Raw genomic sequence first — 21,304 nt, forward strand, 5'->3', positions numbered from 1 at the left:
TTTTGTTCACTTATTGACTCAACAAATATTTACTGAGAGCCTACTTGTGAACCTGGCTGTATGAAAAGAAGCTAAATTGCTTGTGCACCTATGTGCCAGGCATCTCATCAACTGTTGTATATAAGGAATCTAATTTGACTTTCACAATCAGCACCCTGAAAGGTAGGTGGCCTCATTCTTGTAGATGAGGAGCTCAAGGCTCAGAGAGGGGTAAAACTTGCCCGGTGTCCCCAGCCAGGCATTGGCAGACTCCCAGGTCCCATGCTCGCTCTATACTCCATGCTTCTTTCTCATGCATAAATAATTCAGAGTGATATATGGGGAAGCTAAGCAGGAATTCAGGCAAGGCCAAAGGCTCGGGGGGCTGGAGCAGGGGGTCTCACCATTGAGCAGCCAAGTGATTCGAGGCAATGGGGTCCCCTGCACTGAACATCGCAGCACAAAGTCCTGACCCTCAACGACGGTGCAGTCCTTCAGGGCACTGGAGAATGACGGGGCCACCCCCATCACGGCTGGCTCTGTGAGGGCAAAGGACAGACAGGCCGTCTCAGATGACCACCGGCCCAGGCTGCGGATTGACCACAGCCAGCCACCTCACTGCTCTGGGCACCCAGGGCTTGCTTTCTCAGTGGCCTGGCTTTGCTTCACCCATCATCACACAGGGAAGCAGGCAGTACCACCATGTGGAGACTTGGAGCCTGAAGCAGGGTGACTGCAGGGTCTTTTTCATCATCACAAGACACTCCACGTCTGGAAGTACTCAGGACCGGGCCAGCCTCTTCTCCAGGACGCGGGTCCCTCCTGTCTTGTCTGGACTTGCACTGTCCTGGAGCATCCACCGAGCTCCTTCATCCCCTTATCTTGGTCTTATTCTACTTTCTCCTGTCTTATATTGTTGTTGAAGTGTCCCATCAGACCCTGCACACTTTTTTTTTTTTTAATTTTAAAAATCCTTGACTGAAATGTTTCATTAGATTGAAAACATGGATAAAATAGATTTTTTAAGGAAAACATAAATCACCTAAACTGACTCAAAAAACAATTTATAGGGACATCCCTGGCAGTCCAGTGGTTAAGACTTTGCCTTCCAATGCAGAAGGTGTGAGCTTGATCCCTGGTTGGAGAGTTAAGACCCCACATGCCTTGTGACCAAACACCCAAAACATAAAACAGAAGCAATACTGTAACAAACTCAATAAAAACTTTTAGAAATGGTCCACATATTTTAAAAGTATTAAAAAAAAACAGAAAAAAATCCCCCAAAATGTATTTATACATTAGAAGTATTCTGTTATGGTTTACTCAAAAGATACAAGGATGAACACTAAAATATTGTATGTAACAAAAAGACCCTGAACACTCTTGTGAATATCTTTTTACTTGGAAAGACCACATGCCCACTGGTGAGGACATTTCAATTTTAAATTATTATAGTTATTTTTTTTTCAAGTCCAAGACAGGATCAAATGACAAGGACTTACACGAGTTCTAGTTTTCTAATCTAGACCAGTAGTTCAGAAGCACTGGGGGCCTCAATCCCCCACATTTTCATTGAGAACCACTGAGCTGAACTCTACAGAAGACTTCTGCATAGGTGAGTTGGAGAACGTTTTGCTTGGGGGCCATAATTAAGAGCAATGGGGATAGAAAACCTTTTCTACGACAACCAGAACATGCTGCAGAAGAGTCCAGGTGGCTGATTTAAGGCAACTGGATTTTGTGATGAGACGATAGCCCAGTGATACTCTTCAGAGAAGCTATTCAATACAGTGATGAGGGGAAAACTCTATTATATTGAGAGTACAAAGGTTTTAGGGCAAAAACTAATATTCCAGGGCTTACTAGGTACTTTTCCAGAGGTGACAGTGACAATGCCACGAGACTGCTATCTTTAGCTCGTTTTACAGATGAAGTTAATAATTTCCCACAGTTAAGCCCAGTGGCGAAGCAAGGCTTCACACCCAGTTCTCTGACTCTACATCCACACCTCCTCCTCTAGCCCAGGGGGACCCTAAAAGGAGAGCAGGCAGTGGGAACACAGCTACAGTCAGAATGTGGCGCATCTGAATGGACAGGTACAGGGTGAAGAGATGCCAGCTTACCTAGGCAAGTGAGGGGAGACACCACCTCCACCCCTTTGCTCCCAGGAGGCCTCGACTTCCCTCATTAGAGAAATCCCCTTAGCAGGCACTGCAGACAACATGGGCTTTTGTGTCAGACCAACATGGGTTAGGAATATGCTTTTTTTTTTTTTTTACAAGGCATGGGGCCTTGAGCAAGTCGCTTAACCTCACTACAGCTCAGTATTCTCATTTGGAATATGGGTGTAACTGTGATTATCTCTTAAGATTGTTGAGATTACCAAATGAAGTCATGCAAGTAAAGTCTGAGCATAAAGCCTGACTCATTCCACAGGCTTTCAGGGCGGTGTTAGCTCTTATCATCAGATGGAAGCTGGGCACAGAGAGACTGGACTAGCAGCAAGTTTTGGGGTAAAAGAAGTAGAAAACTTGGGAACTTAAGGGGCAGTGAGGCAGAGGGAAGATTTTCTTTTCCTTTTTAGATGAGGTGAGACCAGATCATGTCTGTAGGGAGGAGAAAGGGGTCTCTAGATAAGGAGAGGGGGAGAGACTGAAGAAATGGTGGGAAGGTCAATCATTATTAGACCTGATTTCTTGTGGGCCTGGGAAGGATGGAAGAAGTCTTGGTAAGGGAAGCAGGCAGCTTTTCTACAGTGATAGGAAGAAAGAGAAAGAGGTGTTAGATGCCTGCATCTTGGTGAAGCCTTCTGGAGACTTCAGAACAACCAAGGAGAAAGGCAGGCAAGCCAGACTTCTGGGATGGAGGACTTAGGACTCCCATTAAGTTCTCCACCAGACAAGGAGCAAGAGCCCTGGCAAAGTACTCAACATCAGCTTTCTCAGAACTCTGGAAATTAACCAAAGACTTGCAGCATTCTGAGGAACTTTCATTCTAAAACGATCATGCAGCTGAATCTTGGTAAGAACAGCAAGCTTTGTGGCATGCCCAGTTTCTACCCTCTCCCTCAGCTCTGTGATGGCTTAAAATCAACATTGTCTTCCACTCCCAATTTGTGTAGGTACAGGCTCAATGCATAGTTTCCATTTAATAATAATAGCTAATGCTCCAACCAAAGCCTGTTGTTTTTTTAACCTTTGGTGGCCATGATGCCAAGTGAGTCCCCCACCCTAACACATAGCCCCGAAAGATGAAGGTCAGGTTTCCTGACCTGGGACCTCTGCCTACAGGTACTTCCACCTCCAAATGAATGGGCAATATTCCTTGCAAAGGAATTCACAAATGTAGTAAAATTCCCAGTTAAGAAGCAAGTCAATAGTACACAGTGAAAAACAAGACTATCTCTCACCCTTTCCTACAGACCCCTACTTTCTCTTCCTAAAGGAAATTGGGGGCCTCCCCAGAAATGTTTATGTACATACAAGCATCAGTTTGCTTTGTGTACATAGATTTTCCCCCCTTTACCGCAAGCAGCATATGATACACACGATCCTCTCTGCGCTTGGCTCATCCCCACTTGGACAGGTCTCACCACCAGAGTCTACAGGTCAGGCCCATTTGTTCCACTGGCTGCACGGCATCCTACTGTGTGAATGAACTAGGTTCTTTTTTTTGGAAACATTTATTACAACAAATTTCAAACACACACAACAGTAGACAGAAACATACAAAAGTTGTCTAGTGAATCATCATATACTTGTTTTTCAACTTTCATAATGGCCAGTCTCACTTCATTCATACCCTACACCAAGTCTCAACACACATGGATTCTGATATGATCAGAAATTCTATCATTTCACTAGTAAGTAACTCAACTTATATATCTAATATATGCAGACTTTGGAAAAAAAACCACAGATTCCATCATCACATCTTAAAAATAGCACTAATTCCTTTATATTGAATATCTTATCAATGCTCAAATTTTCCTGATTTTCTTATAAAAATTTTTTAAGGTATCTCAATCAGGATCCATCCAAAGTCCAGGTATTGTGATTATTGGTGTCTCCTGTGTCTTTTCAGTTAAGTTTCTTACAGGCTGTCCCTTCTTTCCTTTTTGTTTGCAACTTACTTGCTGAAAAAGTAAGTGAAGGTTATTTGTCTCATAAGTTTTCCAACAGCCTGAAATGTGCTGGCTCTACCCTTGCGGTTTACTAATTTCCTCAACAGTAGGACATGGCCCTAGGGTCCCTAAATAGCATTTAAAGTAGGGGGAAATCTCACAGAGAGATAGGTGGGTGCAACATCTATTTCTGCTTTATTGATTATGCCAAAGCCTTTGACTGTGTGGATCACAATAAACTGTGGAAAATTCTGAAAGAGATGGGAATACAAGACCACCTGACCTGCCTCTTGAGAAACCTGTATGCAGGTCAGGAAGCAACAGTTAGAACTGGACATGGAACAACAGACTGGTTCCAAATAGGAAAAGAAGTACGTCAAGGCTATATATTGTCACCCTGCTTATTTAACTTATATGCAGAGTACATCATGAGAAACGCTGGGCTGGAAGAAGCACAAGCTGGAATCAAGATTGCTGGGAGAAATATCAATAACCTCAGATATGCAGATAACACCACCCTTACGGCAGAAAGTGAAGAGGAACTAAAAAGCCTCTTGATGAAAGTGAAAGGGGAGAGTGAAAAAGTTGGCTTAAAACTCAATATTCAGAAAACGAAGATCATGGCATCTGGTCCCATCACTTCATGGGGAATAGATGGGGAAACAGTGGAAACAGTGTCAGACTTTATTTTTGGGGGCTCCAAAATCACTGCAGATTGTGATTGCAGCCATGAAATTAAAAGACACTTACTCCTTGGAAGGAAAGTTATGACCAACCTAGATAGCATATTAAAAAGCAGAGACATTACTTTGCCAACAAAGGTCCATCTAGTCAAGGCTATGGTTTTTCCAGTGGTCATGTATGGATGTGAGAGTTGGACTATAAAGAAAGCTGAGCACCGAAGAATTGATGCTTTTGAACTGTGGTGTTGGAGAAGACTCTTGAGAGTCCCTTGGACTGCAAGGACATCCAACCAGTCCATCCTGAAGGAGATCAGTCCTGGGTGTTCATTGGAAGGACTGATGCTGAAGCTGAAACTCCAATACTTTGGCCACCTCATGTGAAGAGTTGACTCATTGGAAAAGACCCTGATGCTGGGAGGGATTGGGGGCAGGAGGACAAGGGGACGATAGAGGATGAGATGGCTGGATGGCATCACCGACTCGATGGACATGAGTTTGGGTGAACCCCGGGAGTTGGTGATGGACAGCATGGCCTGGCATGCTGCAGTCCATGGGGTCGCAAAGAGTCAGACACGACTGAGCAACTGAACTGAACTGAAGACTATTGAAAACAGTTTTGTTACAGTAGGAAAAAACTGGAAACAGTCAAAATAATCTAAATGGAAACAACAATAAGGCCATGGCTAGACATCATTTTAGGAAATATATAGTCATTACAAAGCATGTTTTCAAATGACATAATAAGTATAGAAAGAATACTGGAAAATGCCTATGGAACATTAACAAATTAGAATAGCAACCAGTTTACAAACAGCATAATGCCAAATTAATTTTTAAAAATTAAAAAAAATGCTTATTTCCGAGCGATACCATTGCACATTGTTTAAATTCCTCACACTGCACATGCACTACTTTTATAAACAGATACTACGATGAGCAGAAGAAAGGGGCACCCACATCACCTCACGTCACTCTAAGTGTGTCTGTCTGGCTCAAAGTGCGCCCTCAGACAGGCACCTGAGGAACTAGAAAAAGGTAGCTCACAGCTGGGCTGGGCCTGTCTATTCTGAGGTGATCTGCTGTGAATTCCCATCAGGAATCACTCCCTTGGAGCAATGCCTTTGACCTTAGCCAGTAGGCAGGAATGGTTTCTCTTGGGTGGTACCCCCTGGGCAGGGGACTGCAGGAGATGACATCACTGCCATGTGTGAAGCACCCCATGAAGGTCCTCCCACAGAGAAGCCAGGGGACCCTGAGGGACGTACTCACTTTTCACCAGGAGGGTCCAGCGACAGGACGCCTGGCCTCGGACATTGGTGGCTGTGCAGCTGTAGCTCCCGCTGTCCCGGGCCCGGGCTCTCCACAGGCAGAGGTAATGGGTCCCCCCAGCTTCGTAAACCTCGATGCTGCCCTCCTGACTCCTCACAGGGACACCGTCCAGGAACCAGGTCACTTCAGGTTTTGGGATCCCTGAAACTACATGGCCAGGTGAAGGACGTGAGGCCCCCAAGAGTGCTTGTGGGGTGGAGTGGGTGATGAAGGGACTGAGCCTGAGGGTGGGCTCAGCTGGTATGCCACTGCCCTCTGGCTGGGATCTACTCGCTTACCCTCCCCCTCCTCCCCAAGACAGAGGCTGGGGCCCTTTGGGAGGAGAGTGCCAAGTGACACACCAGGCCTCCAGACCAGCCAGAGCCTGCAGAAGGGGACCCTGGGGTTTATTCCTGGTGGCCATGGTGGTGACAGGTTTCCCATGGTGGGGGCTAAAAATCAGGGTTCGGGGTCAGTGCTCTCTTCAACCATGAACAATGGGCCACTGCAGGGAGGATCTCCTGAGGGGAGACCCCTATCAAGTGCTTCGCCGGGGTGGGGGACTCTAGTCCAAGGCGATGGTGGATACAGGAGGCTCCGACCACTGAGCTGAAGGAAGGGAGTGGCCCCCCGCCCGAGGGGCTACCAGATGCATACCAGAGACCTCAGGCCGCTCTACTCACCCTCGCATCTGAACTCGACTGGCTCATCTTCACTGACCTCCTGGCTCTGGGGCTTGTTCTCAAATTTGGGAAACGTGGTGTCCCTCTGGCTCTCCATGGGGACCTTCCTGGTAGCAACCTTGCCCATGGTGTCCTGGCTTCCCAGGCCTGACCGCCTGGTGGAGAGGGTGTCTGGAGGGGACGCAGCTGGCCCCTCCATCTCTTCTCTGGAAGGACAGGGCGTGCCTGGGACTGGCGCTCTGGGCTCCAGCTGGACTTTTGCTGCCTGCAGGGTGATGGTGCTGGAGGTCTTTTGCAGGACGGGGGCCCTCTGGCCCTTTCTGGGGGAGTTCCCCAGTGGTTCCAGCTCAGATTCCCTGGGGGGTTGAGGCTGGCTCCCTGTGGCCCAGGTCGGGGAGCCGCCTCGCTGGGTGCTGGGGCGGTTCTTACTCTCGGCAGCAGCATCCAGGCCATCCGGTTTGGACCCCTGAGTGACTCCATTGGTCACTTCCTTCCTGATGTCCGTACCGGCCACCTTTGTTCCTCTCACGAGTGACCTGTTTGGTGGTGAGGGATGGATGGTGGGGCAGAAGAAGAAGAAGGAAGAGAACAATCATCTAGTTACTCATCACAAGCACGGGCTCCAGGAATTATGAAAGCCCACTAATTAGGACAGAGTAAGAGAGAAAGGAAAAGGAGACGACAGAGGATGAGATGGCTGGATGGCATCACCGACTCGATGGACATGAGTCTGAGTGAACTCCGGGAGTTGGTGATGGACAGGGAGGCCTGGCCTGCTGCAATTCATGGGGTCGCAAAGAGTCAGACACGACTGAGCGACTGAGCTGAATTGAACTGAAGAGCGAAAGTCTTTCTCTGCAGTTGGCTCAGTTTCCAGCCAGAAAACAAGCAGGTGGATTCTGGCCTTGAACATGGAGGGCATGCTTGCAGAGCAGTGCCCTTCCTAATGATGGCTAACTAGTAAAGATACTGAGCAGGGCCTTCAAGAGTCTCAATACTGATGGCAAGCCTGGCCCAGAACCTAGGCAGCAAATTACAATAGAAAATGAAACATTCCAAATAAAACAACGCCCCTCAAACAGGCGGTTCTCCCCACTATATGATGACTCAGAAATTTAGGGCATTTCTTGATTACAATCCCTCTTTTCTATAACAGGGCATTTCGAGATGGACCGATGACAGTCACAAAGCCTACACATACCTATTGGAATTGTCCAAACCTGGAAAAAGAGAGAAGGTAGAAAGACGGTTAGTGGAATGTTGTATACACCAGGAGCAGGAAGTGATAAAACAAGAATCTCTCACTTATGACAGAGTTTGGCTTCCTAAGCGCTCACCTTCCTCTGTGGCCCTCCGCCCCCTCTCCTTTCAGCTCCCCTGGTCCTGAACTTCTGGGTTAATCTGATAAACTCCTCTGAGCCCTGCAGACACTCTTAAGTTACCAGCGCTGCCCTGGGCCTTTGCTATGTACAGCCTCTGCTGCCCCACCCTGGGCACAGTAGCTTCCTGTTCTCTAGCCCAAAGAAGGAAACAAAAACCATTGGAGAGACAAACAAAAATAAACACCTACCCAAAACTTCAAACCCACACAGTTCCACTTGCATGTGGCCCTCTAAAGAACCCCTTAAGGTAATAATTTTTGACAAATACCTGCTTCATTTTAAAACGTACAGAAAAAGTGTAATTTTATTCAGTTCTTCAAAGAAAAAAACGTACTATTACTAGATATATTTTTCTACCACATTATTTTTGAAAAATGTTTTATGGAAAATTGCAAAATGTACAATAGTACTGAGAAGAATATGGCAAACACTGAAAGCCAACACCCCGGTGAGGCAAATAGCAACATTTTGCCAATCTTATCTATATCTCTCTGTTTTGTTTTTGAGGGACTTTTTCTGGGAGTATTTTCAAACACATCCCAGGAAACACACCATTCTGGCATTAATTGCATCAGAAGGGATCAGTTCTTTAATTCAGTGCTGGGGAGAGTAGAGGAGGGAGACTAAAACGGTAGGATCCTGAGACCGTAGTGAGTTGTGAAGCCAAAGCCTATGGTCAGAAAAAGGGTTTTTTCCCCTTAATGAAGTAGAGGAGAAGAGAAAATGCCAGCACGTATTGTATATAATACTCAGGATTGTTTCATGAAACTGGTTTTAGTAATATATGTGTATATGTATTTGTATATGTATATGTTTTTATATATCGCTTCCCTGGTGGCTGAGATGGTAAAGAATCTGTCTGCAATGTTGGAAACTTGGGTTAGATTCCTGGGTTGGGAAGATCCCCGGGAGGAGGCCATGGCAACCCACTCCAGTATTCTTGCCTGGAGAATGCCCAAGGACAGAGGAGCCTGGCAGGTTACAGTCCATGGGGTCACAAAGAGTCGGACATGACTGAGCAACTAGGCATACACACACACACACACACACACACACACACACACACCCTGGGTTGCAATGTAGAATAAATTTGTTTCTGTGGGTAGTAAAAATACTTGGGCCAAAAACATGAAGAGAGCAAGGAGGGATACTTTCTGAGGAAGGAAGGAGATGGAGAAGAGGAAAGTCATACAAGAGATAAGGGTAAGAAAGGAAGAATAGAAAGTGAGGGTTGTCTTACTCCCTGATCCATAAATTCCAACCCACTTAAGGTTCCCACTCAAATGGAGTGACCTCAGTCGTCCTCTCTGTCCACACATCCCAGTTTCCCCAGGCTGGACTTGGCAGAACCAAGGGGAATGGAATGGGGAATCATACACAGAGAGATTTCAAGAGAAGAGCTAATTGGGGCTGATGACTGTAGCAAGGAAGAGACAGGGGCCAAAGCTGGTCTGAAATGCCCAGTCCTGTGAGAAGGGAAGAGTTAAGTTGAGGGAGCACCTGATCTGAAGGACGCTGAGATAAATTTTAGGCTGGGTAAATACGAGGTGATGGGAAGACACTAGCAATGTGCACTCTTCCAAAAGGCAATTAGAAATGTAAATAAAAAAGGAGTCTGAGCAAGAAGGAAAAACTGAACCCAGATGTGCAGACACGGGTGAAGTATCTTCCTCCTTCGCTGCATCTGTGCTACTCGCCCACCCATTCTTGATTCAAGATGCTGACCTGGGGATGGATACCTGAGTACATAAGTGTGACACATGTAACACACAGATGTGTAATGAACAAGCAGCTCCTTCTAGGTCCTTTAGGGACCCCGGAAGGGACAGCTCTGCAATAGCCCTCCCACAGCCCTTGGATGGAGAGCTTGGACTGTACCTTGGATGGAAAGCTCAGCAGACATGGAGGCCTTCCCTGACCCGTTCACCACCATGCACGTGTATACTCCCACATCATCTCGGGTGACATCGTGGATTTCCAGGACTTGCATCCCATTCTTCTCGGACATAGACACACGAGCACTGGGCTGCAGGGGAACATCTCCCTGTGGACGGCACAGGCAGCTTGGTCAGAAAAACTGCTCACCTTTCAGCTCTGTCCTGTCTGCTGCCAATCCGCATGGGACAGACACCAGGCAGGCAGCAGGGCCCACTTCTCTGCGCTCTGTCATCTCAGACAGCAGCCTGAGGGCCACCCAAGGGCCCTGACTCTGCTCTATGGATGCACTGTGGTGTTCTGTCCAGCTGAGAGAAGGTGCGTGGAACCTGTTTGAAAGGAGTCCAAGTTTGAGGTGGAAAATTCTACATTCCTCGCTTTAGTTCTCCTTTGCCTCCCTCTTCCTTTTAATGATGTTCCAGGGTCAGAACAGGAGAATCAGGACACAGGGAAAAGGCACCCATCACTCATTTTTTTCCAGGAGTTCCACCCGTGAAAAACCTACTCTCCCTGGCTTTGACCTCCTCGCTGCCCTGTTTACACCCACTCATCCCCTTCTCCCCTGCTTCCCACCTCTGTCTTCACAGTGTCTAGCCCCAGTGATTTATAAGGCACGCCCACGTGGAGCCTCCCAACAGTATTTTGAGGTTGGTGGCATTATCTCTGCTTCACAGATAAGGAAACCCGGGTTCTAAAAGACCAATGTCTTCCCAGCGTCACATGCTCTGTGAATCAGGGAGCTATGGCTTGAAATCAGCCCCAGACTTCAAAGTCCACTCTCTTGACATGGTCAGGTCTGTCTTGACTCAGAAGTTTTATGCTGTTCTGTGAGTATGTGGATTACAGGACATTGTGGGCTGAGTGACAGGGAGAGTACGTGCACAGGGGCAAGAACAGGCGTGGCTACCAAAGCCAGGAGAAACTCGAGGGCCGTCTACAGTTGAAGTGGCAGGGACTGATTGGGAAGACAGAGTCCCGCTAGCCCAGGGATCTCACCCAGAGTCAGGGCAGACAGAACCCTACCTTGAGCCAGGTGACCTGTGGCTGGGGCCGGCCAGTGATCTTGCAGGAGAACCGCCCCATCTGTCCTTCTCTGACCACTGCTCGGCCCAGCTTGGTAGCAAATTTTGGTGGACATTCTCCCCAGATGCTAGGACGGGTCTCCATGGCAGGGGGTGCAAATCTGTCCCTGGGAAAAGATCAGCAGGAAATCCACGGCAATGCAGATCCTTTTCTGTCTATTCCCACCCAAGTCACTTAAGATGGGCTCAGAAACCAGCAAAGGGAAACCTTCCCAATTCTGTGCCTCAAATACATTCCTGGAAAATATCTGTGGCACCAAAACCTATTTCCTCTACCTCCTGAGCATGCGGCTAGTCTTCATTTACTAGCCCCTTGAATTTGTGCTCCTCCTCCCGCTCAGTTACTCAGTCATGCTCAACTCTTTGTGACCCCATAGACTGTAGCCTGCCAGGCTCCTCTGTCCATGGGATTTTCCAGGCAAGAATACTGGAGTGGTTTGCTATTTCTTACTACAGGGAATCTTCCTGACCCAGGGATTGAACCCATGTCTCTTGCAACTTCTGCATTGGCAGGTGGATTCTTTACCACTGAGTCACCTGGGAAGTCCAGTGAATTTAGGTACACCTGAATTCTACCGAACTCTGGCCAAAGCCTAGGTTTTGGCCAACAGACTGTGAACAGAAAGCAGAAGCACTATGTGCTACTTTTAGGCTGGACTATTCAAAACCTCCTATGTGATTCTCTTCTGGCTAGATGCAGAGGCTTCTGCCGAAGAGATGATGGAGCCACAAAATGGAAGGATCCTGGGTCCCTGAAATTTGGTTGGAAGGTTCTCCACTTGTCTGAGAAAATATGAACTGATTTTGCTTGAGTAAGAAAGAAACTTTGCTTGTGTTAAGCCTTTGTGATTTAGAGGCTTGTTTGTTACAGCAGCCATTTTTATTTGCCCTTGCCAATATAGGTTTACTTGCCATAAGAAAAGTCACATATTGATTGCCTCTTCTAAGTCTGTTTATTTTAGGTCTTCTGACTCTGGTCTCGGTTATTAGAGACTCCTGCAGACTGTGTCCATATAGCCCACTTCCATTTAGTTGGACCAAAGGAGCGATCCACAGAGGCCACAGGGTCGGGAGGGCTGTGTGAATGACATGTCAAACCCCAGTAGGCTCCTGCTTTAGTTACAACCTGGGGTGCTTGAGAAAACTTGCTCCCCAGGCTGTTGTGTCAAGGCAACAGGAGCCAATCCAGCCCTTACCCTGGGTTGAACACCCCAGAACTTACCCCAAGGCTTTGGAAACAACAGGCTGACCAGGCTTCTTCACAAAGCTCCCTGCAAGTAGAAAACAAAGAGAAAGGCTTGAAGAGCCAAGTCTGAATTACCAACTTGGAGCAACAAAAGTCAGGGAGTCAACAAGGAGTATGGGGTGAGATAATGACGGTAACAGTTCACCCTGATTGAGCCTGTACTGGGTCAGGCTCTATGGCAGTCACTTTACATGTATCAGTGCATGGATTTCCTGCAATAATTTAAGGAGACTGGTATCACATAATCCTTCTATATTTTTTAAACTGGTGGGAAAAAATGAGATTCAGGGATGTGAAGTCACCCTCTTGAGTCACAGAGCCAGTAATGGCACAAGAAAGCACCCCAATCTGCCTATTCTAGAACACTCCACCATTCTGCTGAGCAGTCACATGTTCTTGGACCTTCCACTTTGGAAATTGGGACCTCTCCAGAAAAGGAGCCAACTGAATGGAGCAGGGAGATGCACATGCATCACTCTTGCCAAGTCTGTTCCCATCGGATCCACTCACTGCCCCACTCAAGGCCCAGCAAACAGCAGTATCTGTCCAGCTGGAACAAGCAGATCACTGGAGAGGGGCTCCAGTGATGCCGGTACCTCCCAGAACCTGCACCAGCAGGACACTGGGCACTGCTGGTCCTGGGTGTGGTGCTGCTGTGCTGGGTAGGAAGCAGTTAAATAGCAGACCCAGGTGGCTGGTGTCACCTCCTTTATCTAAATGCTGCTGCTGGTAGGAGCAACTCACAATGTGACCAGGAAGTGGCCACAAAGTGGTTAGGATATTTTTGAGGAATGGGGAAGGGGAGAGGAGGAAATTTTTGAGATGACAATAGGCTTGAAAGTTGCTATCTTTTTGTGATAGGCTGGGAATGTTTATAAAACTCCACCCAAAGCATGCATGGAAAGGGTAGAAGTCATTCCCTGATAACAGCAGGCAGCTGCAGTGGGAGATCTGCAGGGGGTTTCCTGGAAAAGGGGAAACTTTCTTAAATCCCAGCACGGATCACACTTACATGAATGCATAGGCACATAGGAGTGGAGGACGAAGCTCATGGCTGAGCACTTTCCTCAGCCATATCTGGTTTAAGGTTATACCAAGACCTCAGCGAAAAAGAGTTAATAACAAGAGTGGCATCACATTCACACCGTGGTTCCATCTGGGTGGGCAATTGTTGGACCTGTGCTTCCCCTTAATGTAACTGTTTAGCTAGCTGGGAAAATACTACACATGGATATCACCAGATGGTCAACACCAAAATCAGATTGATTATGTTCTTTGCAGCCAAAGATGGAGAGGCTCTATACAGTCAGCAAAAACAAGACCGGGAGCTGACTGTGGCTCGGATCATGAACTCCTTATTGCCAAATTCAGACTTAAATTGAAGAAAGTAGGGAAAACCACTAGACCATTCAGCTATGACCTAAATCAAGTCCCTTACGACTATACAGTGGAAGTAACAAATAGATTCAAGGGGTTAGATCTGATAGAGTGCCCGAAGAACTATGGCAGAGGTTCATGACATTGTACAGGAGGCAGTGATCAAGACCATACCCAAGAAAAAGAAATGCAAAATGGTTGTCTGAGGAGGCCTTATAAACAGCTGTGAAAAGAGAAGGGAAAGGCAAAGGAGAAAAGGAAAGATATACCCATTTGAATGCAGGGTTCCAAAGAATAGCAAGGAGAGATAAAGCCTTCCTCAGTGATCAATGCAAAGAAATAGAGGAAAACAATAGAATAGGAAAGACTAGAGATCTCTTCAAGAAAATTAGAGATACCAAGGGAACATTTCATGCAAATATGGGCACAATAAAGGACAGAAATGGTATGGACCTAACAGAAGCAAAAGATACTAAGAAGAGGTAGCAAGAAAACACAGAAGAACTATACAAGAAAGATCTTCATGACCCAGATAATCATGATGGTGTGACCAATCGCCTAGAGCCAGACATCCTGGAATGTAAAGTCAAGTGAGCCTTAGGAAGCATCATTATGAACAAAGCTAGTGGAAGTGATGGAATTCCAGTTGAGCTATTTCAAATCCTAAAAGATGATGCTGTGAAAGTGCTGCGTTCAATATGTCAGCAAATTTGGAAAACTCAGCAGTGGCCACAGGACTGGAAAAGGTCAGTTTTCATTCCAGTCCCAAAGAAAGGCAATGCCAAAGAATGCTCAAACTACCACACAATTGCACTCATCTCACACAGTAGCAAAGTAATGCTCAAAATTCTCCAAGCCAGGCTTCAACAGTACGTGAACCGTGAACTTCCAGATGTTCAAGCTGGATTTAGAAAAGGCAGTGGAACCAGAGATCAAATTGCCAACATCCACTGGATCATCAAAAAAGCAAGAGTTCCAGAAAAATATCTACTTCTGCTTTATTGACTATGCCAAAGCCTTTGACTGTGTAGACCACAACAAACTATGGAAAATTCTTGAAGAGATGGGAATACCACCTGAACCACCTGACCTACCTCCTGAGAAATATGTATTCATGTCAAGAAGCAACAGTTAAAACCGGACATGGAACAACAGACTGGTTCCAAATCGGGAAAGGAGTACATAAAAGCTGTATATTGTCACCCTACTTATTTAAATTATATGCAGAGTATATCATGCTGGGTAAAGCACAAGCTGGAATCAAGATTGCTGGGAGAAATATCAATAACATCAGATATGCAGATGATACCACCCTTATGGCAGAAAATGAAGAAGAATTAAAGAGCATCTTGATGAAAGTGAAAGAGGAGAGTGAAAATGTTGACTTAAAGCTCAACATTCAGAAAACTAAGATCATGGCATTTGGTCCCATCACTTCATTGCAAATAGATGGGGAAACAGTGGAAACAGTCACAGACTTTATTTTGGGGGGCTCCAAAATCACTGCAGATGGTGACTGAAGCCATGAAATTAAAAGACATTGCTCCTTGGAAGAAAAGTTATGACCAACCTAGACAGCATATTAAAAAGCAGAGACATTACTTTGCCAACAAAAGTCCATCTAGTCAAAGCTTTGATTTTTCCAGTGGTCATGTATGGATGTGAGAGTTGGACTATAAAGAAAGCTGAGAGCCGAAGAATTGATGCTTTTGAAGTGTGGTGTTGGAGAAGACTCTTGAGAGTCCCTTGGACTGCAAGGAGGTCCAACCAGTCCATCCTAAAGGAAATCAGTCCTGAATATTCATTGAAAGGACTGATGCTGAAACTGAAACTTCAATACTTTGGCCACCTGATGTGAAGAACTGACTCATTTGAAAAGATCCTGATGCTGGGAAAGATTGAAGGCAGGAGGAGAAGGGGACGACAGAGGATGAGATGGTTTGATGGCATCACTGACTCAATGGACATGAATTTGAGCAAGCTCCGGGAGTTGGTCATGGACAGGGAGGCCTAGCATGCTGCAGTCCATGGGGTTGCAAAGAGTCAGACACGACTGAGCAACTGAACTGAACTAAACTAGCTGTGTATATTTTTCACCCCATAATGTGGGTTTAGTTCTTCTCATTAAATTCTCTTTTCAAGGTTAAAAGAAGTTATAGGCAGATAAAAGGAAAGACCTGTTCCGGGAGGCCTCAACTGACAATTGCAGTCAAGATGCCGGATAACACTGGAGGAATGCCAACTAGTCAGTTCTTTCAGAAAGTATCTGAGCACATGAGAATTGTAAGCTTTAAAGTTGCTCTGCTCTTAGACCAGCATCTGCCCTTCTGTCTCTCTAGTCAAAGGAAATGATGCTAAAAGTAGGAAAGAAAGTTTACAAAGCTGCTCACTGTGGTCTTGTTGGTAATAGTAAATATTGTAAATGATGCAATTGTCACACGTTGATAGGGAGATAATAAGTGGTTAAAATGTACAATTAGAATATTTTTCTGCCACTGAATTATGTTTCAGAATATATGAAATGTTCAGAACTATGTTAAAATATTACATCATGTGCTCCTTAGCACACTCCAGCTGCACTGTGATCCTCTCCACTCCACTGAGCTCCCTTCTGACTACCACCTTGCTAAACCCTGTGGTCCAACATCTTCCCCATCTCACTCAGTAGCAGTTGACACCAGGGGCCATCCCCTCCAACACTTTTTCCTCCAGACTCTCCTGCTTTTAACAGGTTGCCTGTTCTTCCTCAACCTCCTTCTTTCCTGGAACTTTATCACCAAGAGAACCTTAGGGCTGATTCTTGGGTCCTCTCCTCAGCTCTATGGACCCTTCCCTGGGAGGTCTTGGTCCTATGGCTTTAAATAATACCCATAAGATGATAACTTCCAAACTATATCTTTACCAGAACTTTGTATCCAGCAGAGGTAACCACACTAGTTCCCATCACATTATAGGCATTCAAATATTTGTTAAACAAATGAATTTTATGAAAAAAGGGGCAGCATGCAAACTTTTCTAATCAATGTGATCATAAGCAGGTAAAAGTGAAATAAAATACCCAAACATAGTAAAATGATCCAAACATAAAAAAATATAAAATACCCAGAAGAAAATATATCCAAATGTTATAACCTCTTATACACATTCTATCCCCAGCATTAGTCACATGTCAACCACTAAGACTCTCATCTAAAATATCCTTGTACTGAATGGATAAAGAAGATACAGCACACACACACACACACACACACACACACACACACACACACACGGAATATTATTCAGCCATTAAAAAGAATGAAATGATGTCATTTGCAGCAACCTAGATGGACCTACAGATTGTCATGCTGAGTGAAGTAAGTCAAACACAGAGAGAGAAATATCATATAATATCCCTTATATGTGGAATCTAAAAGGAAACGATACAAATGAACTCATTTACAAAACAGAAAATGTCTGATAGACTTAGAAAATGAACTTATGGTTACCAGCAGGGGGAAGAATGAGGGGAAGAGATAGTTTGGGAGTTTGGGATGGACATGTAGACACTGCTACATTTAAAATGGATAACCAAGTTTCTACTATATAGCACAGGGAACTCTGCTCAATGCTATGTGGCAGCTTAGATGGGAGGAGCGTTTGAGGGGGAATGCTGCTGCTGCTAAGTCACTTCAGTCGTGTCCGACTCTGTGTGACCCCATAGACATCAGCCCACCAGGCTCTCCCGTCCCTGGGATTCTCCAGGCAAGAACACTGGAGTGGGTTGCCATTTCCTTCTCCAATGCATGAAAGTGAAAAAGTGAAAGTGAAGTCGTTCAGTCGTGTCCGACTCTTAGCGACCCCATGGACTGCAGCCCACCAGACTCCTCCGCCCATGGGATTTTCCAGGCAAGAGTACTGGAGTGGGGTGCCATTGAGGGAGAAGGGATACCTGTATATGGCTGAGTAACTTTGTTTTCCACCTGAAACTATCACAACATTGTTAATCAGCTGTATACATATTTAAAATTAAAAGTTTAAAATAAAATATCTCTGTACCATTCACTGCACTTATAATGCTATACTGTACCACTCATTTCATGCTGTAGTAAAGACTTAATAAAAATTAGACTGATCAACGGATGAATGGATAAACAATATAAGGTCTATCTGTACAGTGAAATGCTATTTAACCGTACAAAGGAATACAGTGATGACACATGCTACAACACAGATTAACCTTGAAAAATTATGCTCAGTGAAAAAAGTCAGACATACACAAAATATGTGATTCCATTTGTATGAAATGTTCAGAAGAGGCAAATCCACAGACAGAAAGCAGATGAATATGTGCTGGGGGCTGGGGGAGGGGGAAGGAGAGTGACTGCTCAGTGGGTGTGGGGTTTCTGTTTGGGATGATGGAAAGTTTTGGAGCTTGACAGTGCTGACCGCTGTACGCCATTGTGAATGCACTTAATGCCATTGAATTGTACACTTTAAAATTATTTAAATGGCAAATTTAATGTAATGTGTATTTTATCACAATAAAAAAAAAGTTAAACTAAGCATCTTTAAAACTCTTGGGAGCCAAATGTCTTAATCCAAAAGTTAAAATTTCTTTACTCCTTAAAAAAAAGAAAATAAAGCAAAAATATGGCATTTCCTCAAAGTGTAACAAAAGAATGCTGTTTGGAGGTACTTGTATATCAGAGTAAGAGCAGTTTATGGTACAATCCAAAGGTAACATATAAAGAAGTCAGCTAAAAATGGAATTGAGGAATGCTTATTTTAATGTGTGTCAACACCAAAGAAATACATCAAAGCAAAAAGAGAATTTGTACTAAAATAGCTAACAAGGTCTATTTATAGGCAAAAATTTGAAGCTGCAAATTGTCAGATAAGGCAAAATTAATTCTGTGAAAGTATGAAAATCTGGCAGAACAGCAAGGTTATGTTTAAAAAAAAGTAAGTGGAAAGGGGATTAAGGTAGAAATGCCAAAAATAGAAGAGTAAGTTAAGAGAATTGATGAAGACAGGCTCAAGTTAGTGAGAGGGAAAAAAAGGCACCAAAGGTATTTAAACAGTAATTTCAGATTCTTCAAGGATGAGTAAAAGAGAATACTGGAAGGTTTTAGGAGTGAAAAGTTCAATAGTGGAGGGACCTAGCACTTTTTGTCAAAGGCTGACTAGACACAGAGAATGCTGCTGAAGAGGGAAATACTGTGATCATGATGGTAAAAAGAAGAAATGCTTCTAAAAACATGTGGTGATACAATTTATTATCTAAACAGGGTCTCTGGACAATGAAAGGGACATAATTAATAATTCTGCCAGGACAACAGGAATAAATCATGACTGTTCCAGGCAAACCAGGGAGCAGTCACCCTACTTGTAGGCAACTTCAAAGTAGATACTGAGGATTGCTTAAAATAGTGGTTCTTCACTCAATCAGAACATGTGCCCACTTTTTATAACATGTATTTAGCAAGGTCCCCTGTGCCATGCTGAATCAATATTTGAAACTAACCATCTATCTATATAATTTCAAAGAGAAAAAAAATGTAAAACCCTAAGTAACAGATTAAGGAGAAATAAAAAGAAAGTAAATTATAATAATATTTATTTCAATAAGAAATTTCAATATTGAACATCAACAGGTGTTCAAGTATGACTATTTCAAAATGTAAATGCTCAGGCATATTAGAAGACATAACAAAACAGATGCCTGCACTGACTCATATGCATGTTTGGATTTAAAGGTGAATGATCACAAAACACTGTGTAGTCATGGAAATAAAGGAACAAAGGTATACAGGTAGACACCAGAATAACAAGTAGTGTTAGCAATGTTATATGTCAACTGCATCTCAATAAAGAGAAAAAAGCAGAAAAAAAATATAGCAAAAAGAAAAAGTAGTGTTAGGATAAATAACAGAACACATATTAGAAAACAAAAAAAGAATGAGCCCTTTCGGCTGGAACCGCCATCTTCCAGTAATTCGCCAAAATGACCAACACGAAGGGAAAGAGGAGGGGCTGCATCCTCTCTAGGCCTTTTAGAAAACACAGAGTTGCACCTTTGGCCACATACATGTGAATCTACGAGAAGGGTGATATTGTAGATATCAAGGGAATGGGTACTATTCAAAAAGGATTGCCCCACAAATGTGACCATGGCAAAACTGGGAGAGTCTACAGTGTCACCTACCATGACGTTGGCATCATTGTAAACAAACAAGTTAAGGGCAAGACTCTTGCCAAGAGAATCAATGTGCCTATCAAGCATATTAAGCACTCTAAGAGCCAAGATAGCTTCCTGAAACACGTGTATGAAAATGTTCAGAAAAAGAAGGAAGCCAAAAAGAAAGGGACTTGGGTTCATCTGAAGTGCCAGCCTGCTCCACCCAAAGAAGCACACTTTGTGAGGATCAATGGAAAGGAACCCAAACTGTTGGAGCCCATTCCCTATAAATTCATGGCCTGATGGGTGTAAAAATAAAGACCTAGACTGTAAAAGAAAAAAAAAGAATGAAACCTTAAAAGAAGATAACATAGCAAGACAAGTGACAGACCACAGAAGTGGAAAAAATGGGGGAAATGACTGTAAGTGTGGTGTCAAAACACTTTTCTGCTAATGACATGGGATCCTTGAGACCTCATCTGTACTAAAACGCAGATCCAGTCCCTATTATGCATAAGGCATTAGCTAGAGCTCCAGCCAGTAGACTGGTGTGTGTAATAAAAGCCAGAATAAAACTTGAGCCTTAAGAGAAAGACAAAGTGCTTCAAAGATAGGGGAGGGGACATTCCAGTGCAGGGCCTGCTGAAGATCCTGAATTTCAGTTTAAAAGTAGAAATCCTTGTTGGAAGATTTGAAGGGAGGGAGTGATAAAATACGTTTGATTTTTTTTTTTTTTTTTTTTTTTTAGCAGCAATGTGGAAATTCATGGGGTCGCAAAGAGTCAGACGTGACTGAGCAACTGAACTGACTGACTGATGTGTGGAATTGGGGAGACAAGTTGGGAATCCATGCAACAGGACAGAGATGATGGGCTGGAATGGTGGCAGTGGGGACAAATGAGCTGGCCCAGCAGGATCTGGTGATGGACTGGGGAAGGGGAGGGAGGGGGGACTTCAGGATGACGAGGTGGCTGGGCTGCCTTCCTTCCCAAGAAGGTCTGTGTTGTCATCTGTCAAGGTCTTAGCTGTGTCTTCCAGGAGTCATGAAAGTCCTGACCATACATGTTAACAGGCCTATCCCAGGGGCTGCCTGTCCCTGTATAAGCAGGGGCCTCACCCCATATAAATGGTTCACTCTACTGCCTCCAATCAGTGAGCTTTGGAGGTCACTGCCACACCACAGTGCATTCTCCACAGAAGGTACACGTGTGCATTATTCTTATACAATGACACTCAATAACAAGTAGTTGACCCTTGGAGAACATGGGGATTGGGGGCATCAATCCCATGTAGTAGAAGATTCACATACTGTTAATCTGTCTCAAAAATGAAGGAACTGATACACAA

At 44.6% G+C, this 21,304-nt stretch overlaps 1 protein-coding gene and 1 pseudogene across 3 annotated transcripts in view; one reads left to right on the forward strand and one right to left on the reverse strand.

Moving 5' to 3' along the window:
• Window positions 1–21,304, reverse strand: part of MYLK (myosin light chain kinase) — a 280,259-nt gene that overhangs the window by 113,537 nt on the left and 145,418 nt on the right. For all 3 annotated transcript variants that reach the window (XM_027535988.1, XM_027536006.1, XM_027536036.1), the window contains 7 exons: window positions 12,398–12,446; window positions 11,117–11,282; window positions 10,037–10,202; window positions 7,978–7,996; window positions 6,777–7,312; window positions 6,055–6,261; window positions 384–518 (listed from right to left, as the gene is read on the reverse strand). In XM_027535988.1, coding sequence (XP_027391789.1) covers window positions 384–518; window positions 6,055–6,261; window positions 6,777–7,312; window positions 7,978–7,996; window positions 10,037–10,202; window positions 11,117–11,282; window positions 12,398–12,446 — 1,278 coding nt within the window. The remainder of the gene's footprint in view (window positions 1–383; window positions 519–6,054; window positions 6,262–6,776; window positions 7,313–7,977; window positions 7,997–10,036; window positions 10,203–11,116; window positions 11,283–12,397; window positions 12,447–21,304) is intronic.
• On the forward strand, window positions 19,782–20,635 carry LOC113889443 (annotated as a pseudogene).

The sequence above is a fragment of the Bos indicus x Bos taurus genome, chromosome 1 (assembly GCF_003369695.1).
Source record: "Bos indicus x Bos taurus breed Angus x Brahman F1 hybrid chromosome 1, Bos_hybrid_MaternalHap_v2.0, whole genome shotgun sequence".
NCBI classification, from domain to species: domain Eukaryota; kingdom Metazoa; phylum Chordata; class Mammalia; order Artiodactyla; family Bovidae; genus Bos; species Bos indicus x Bos taurus.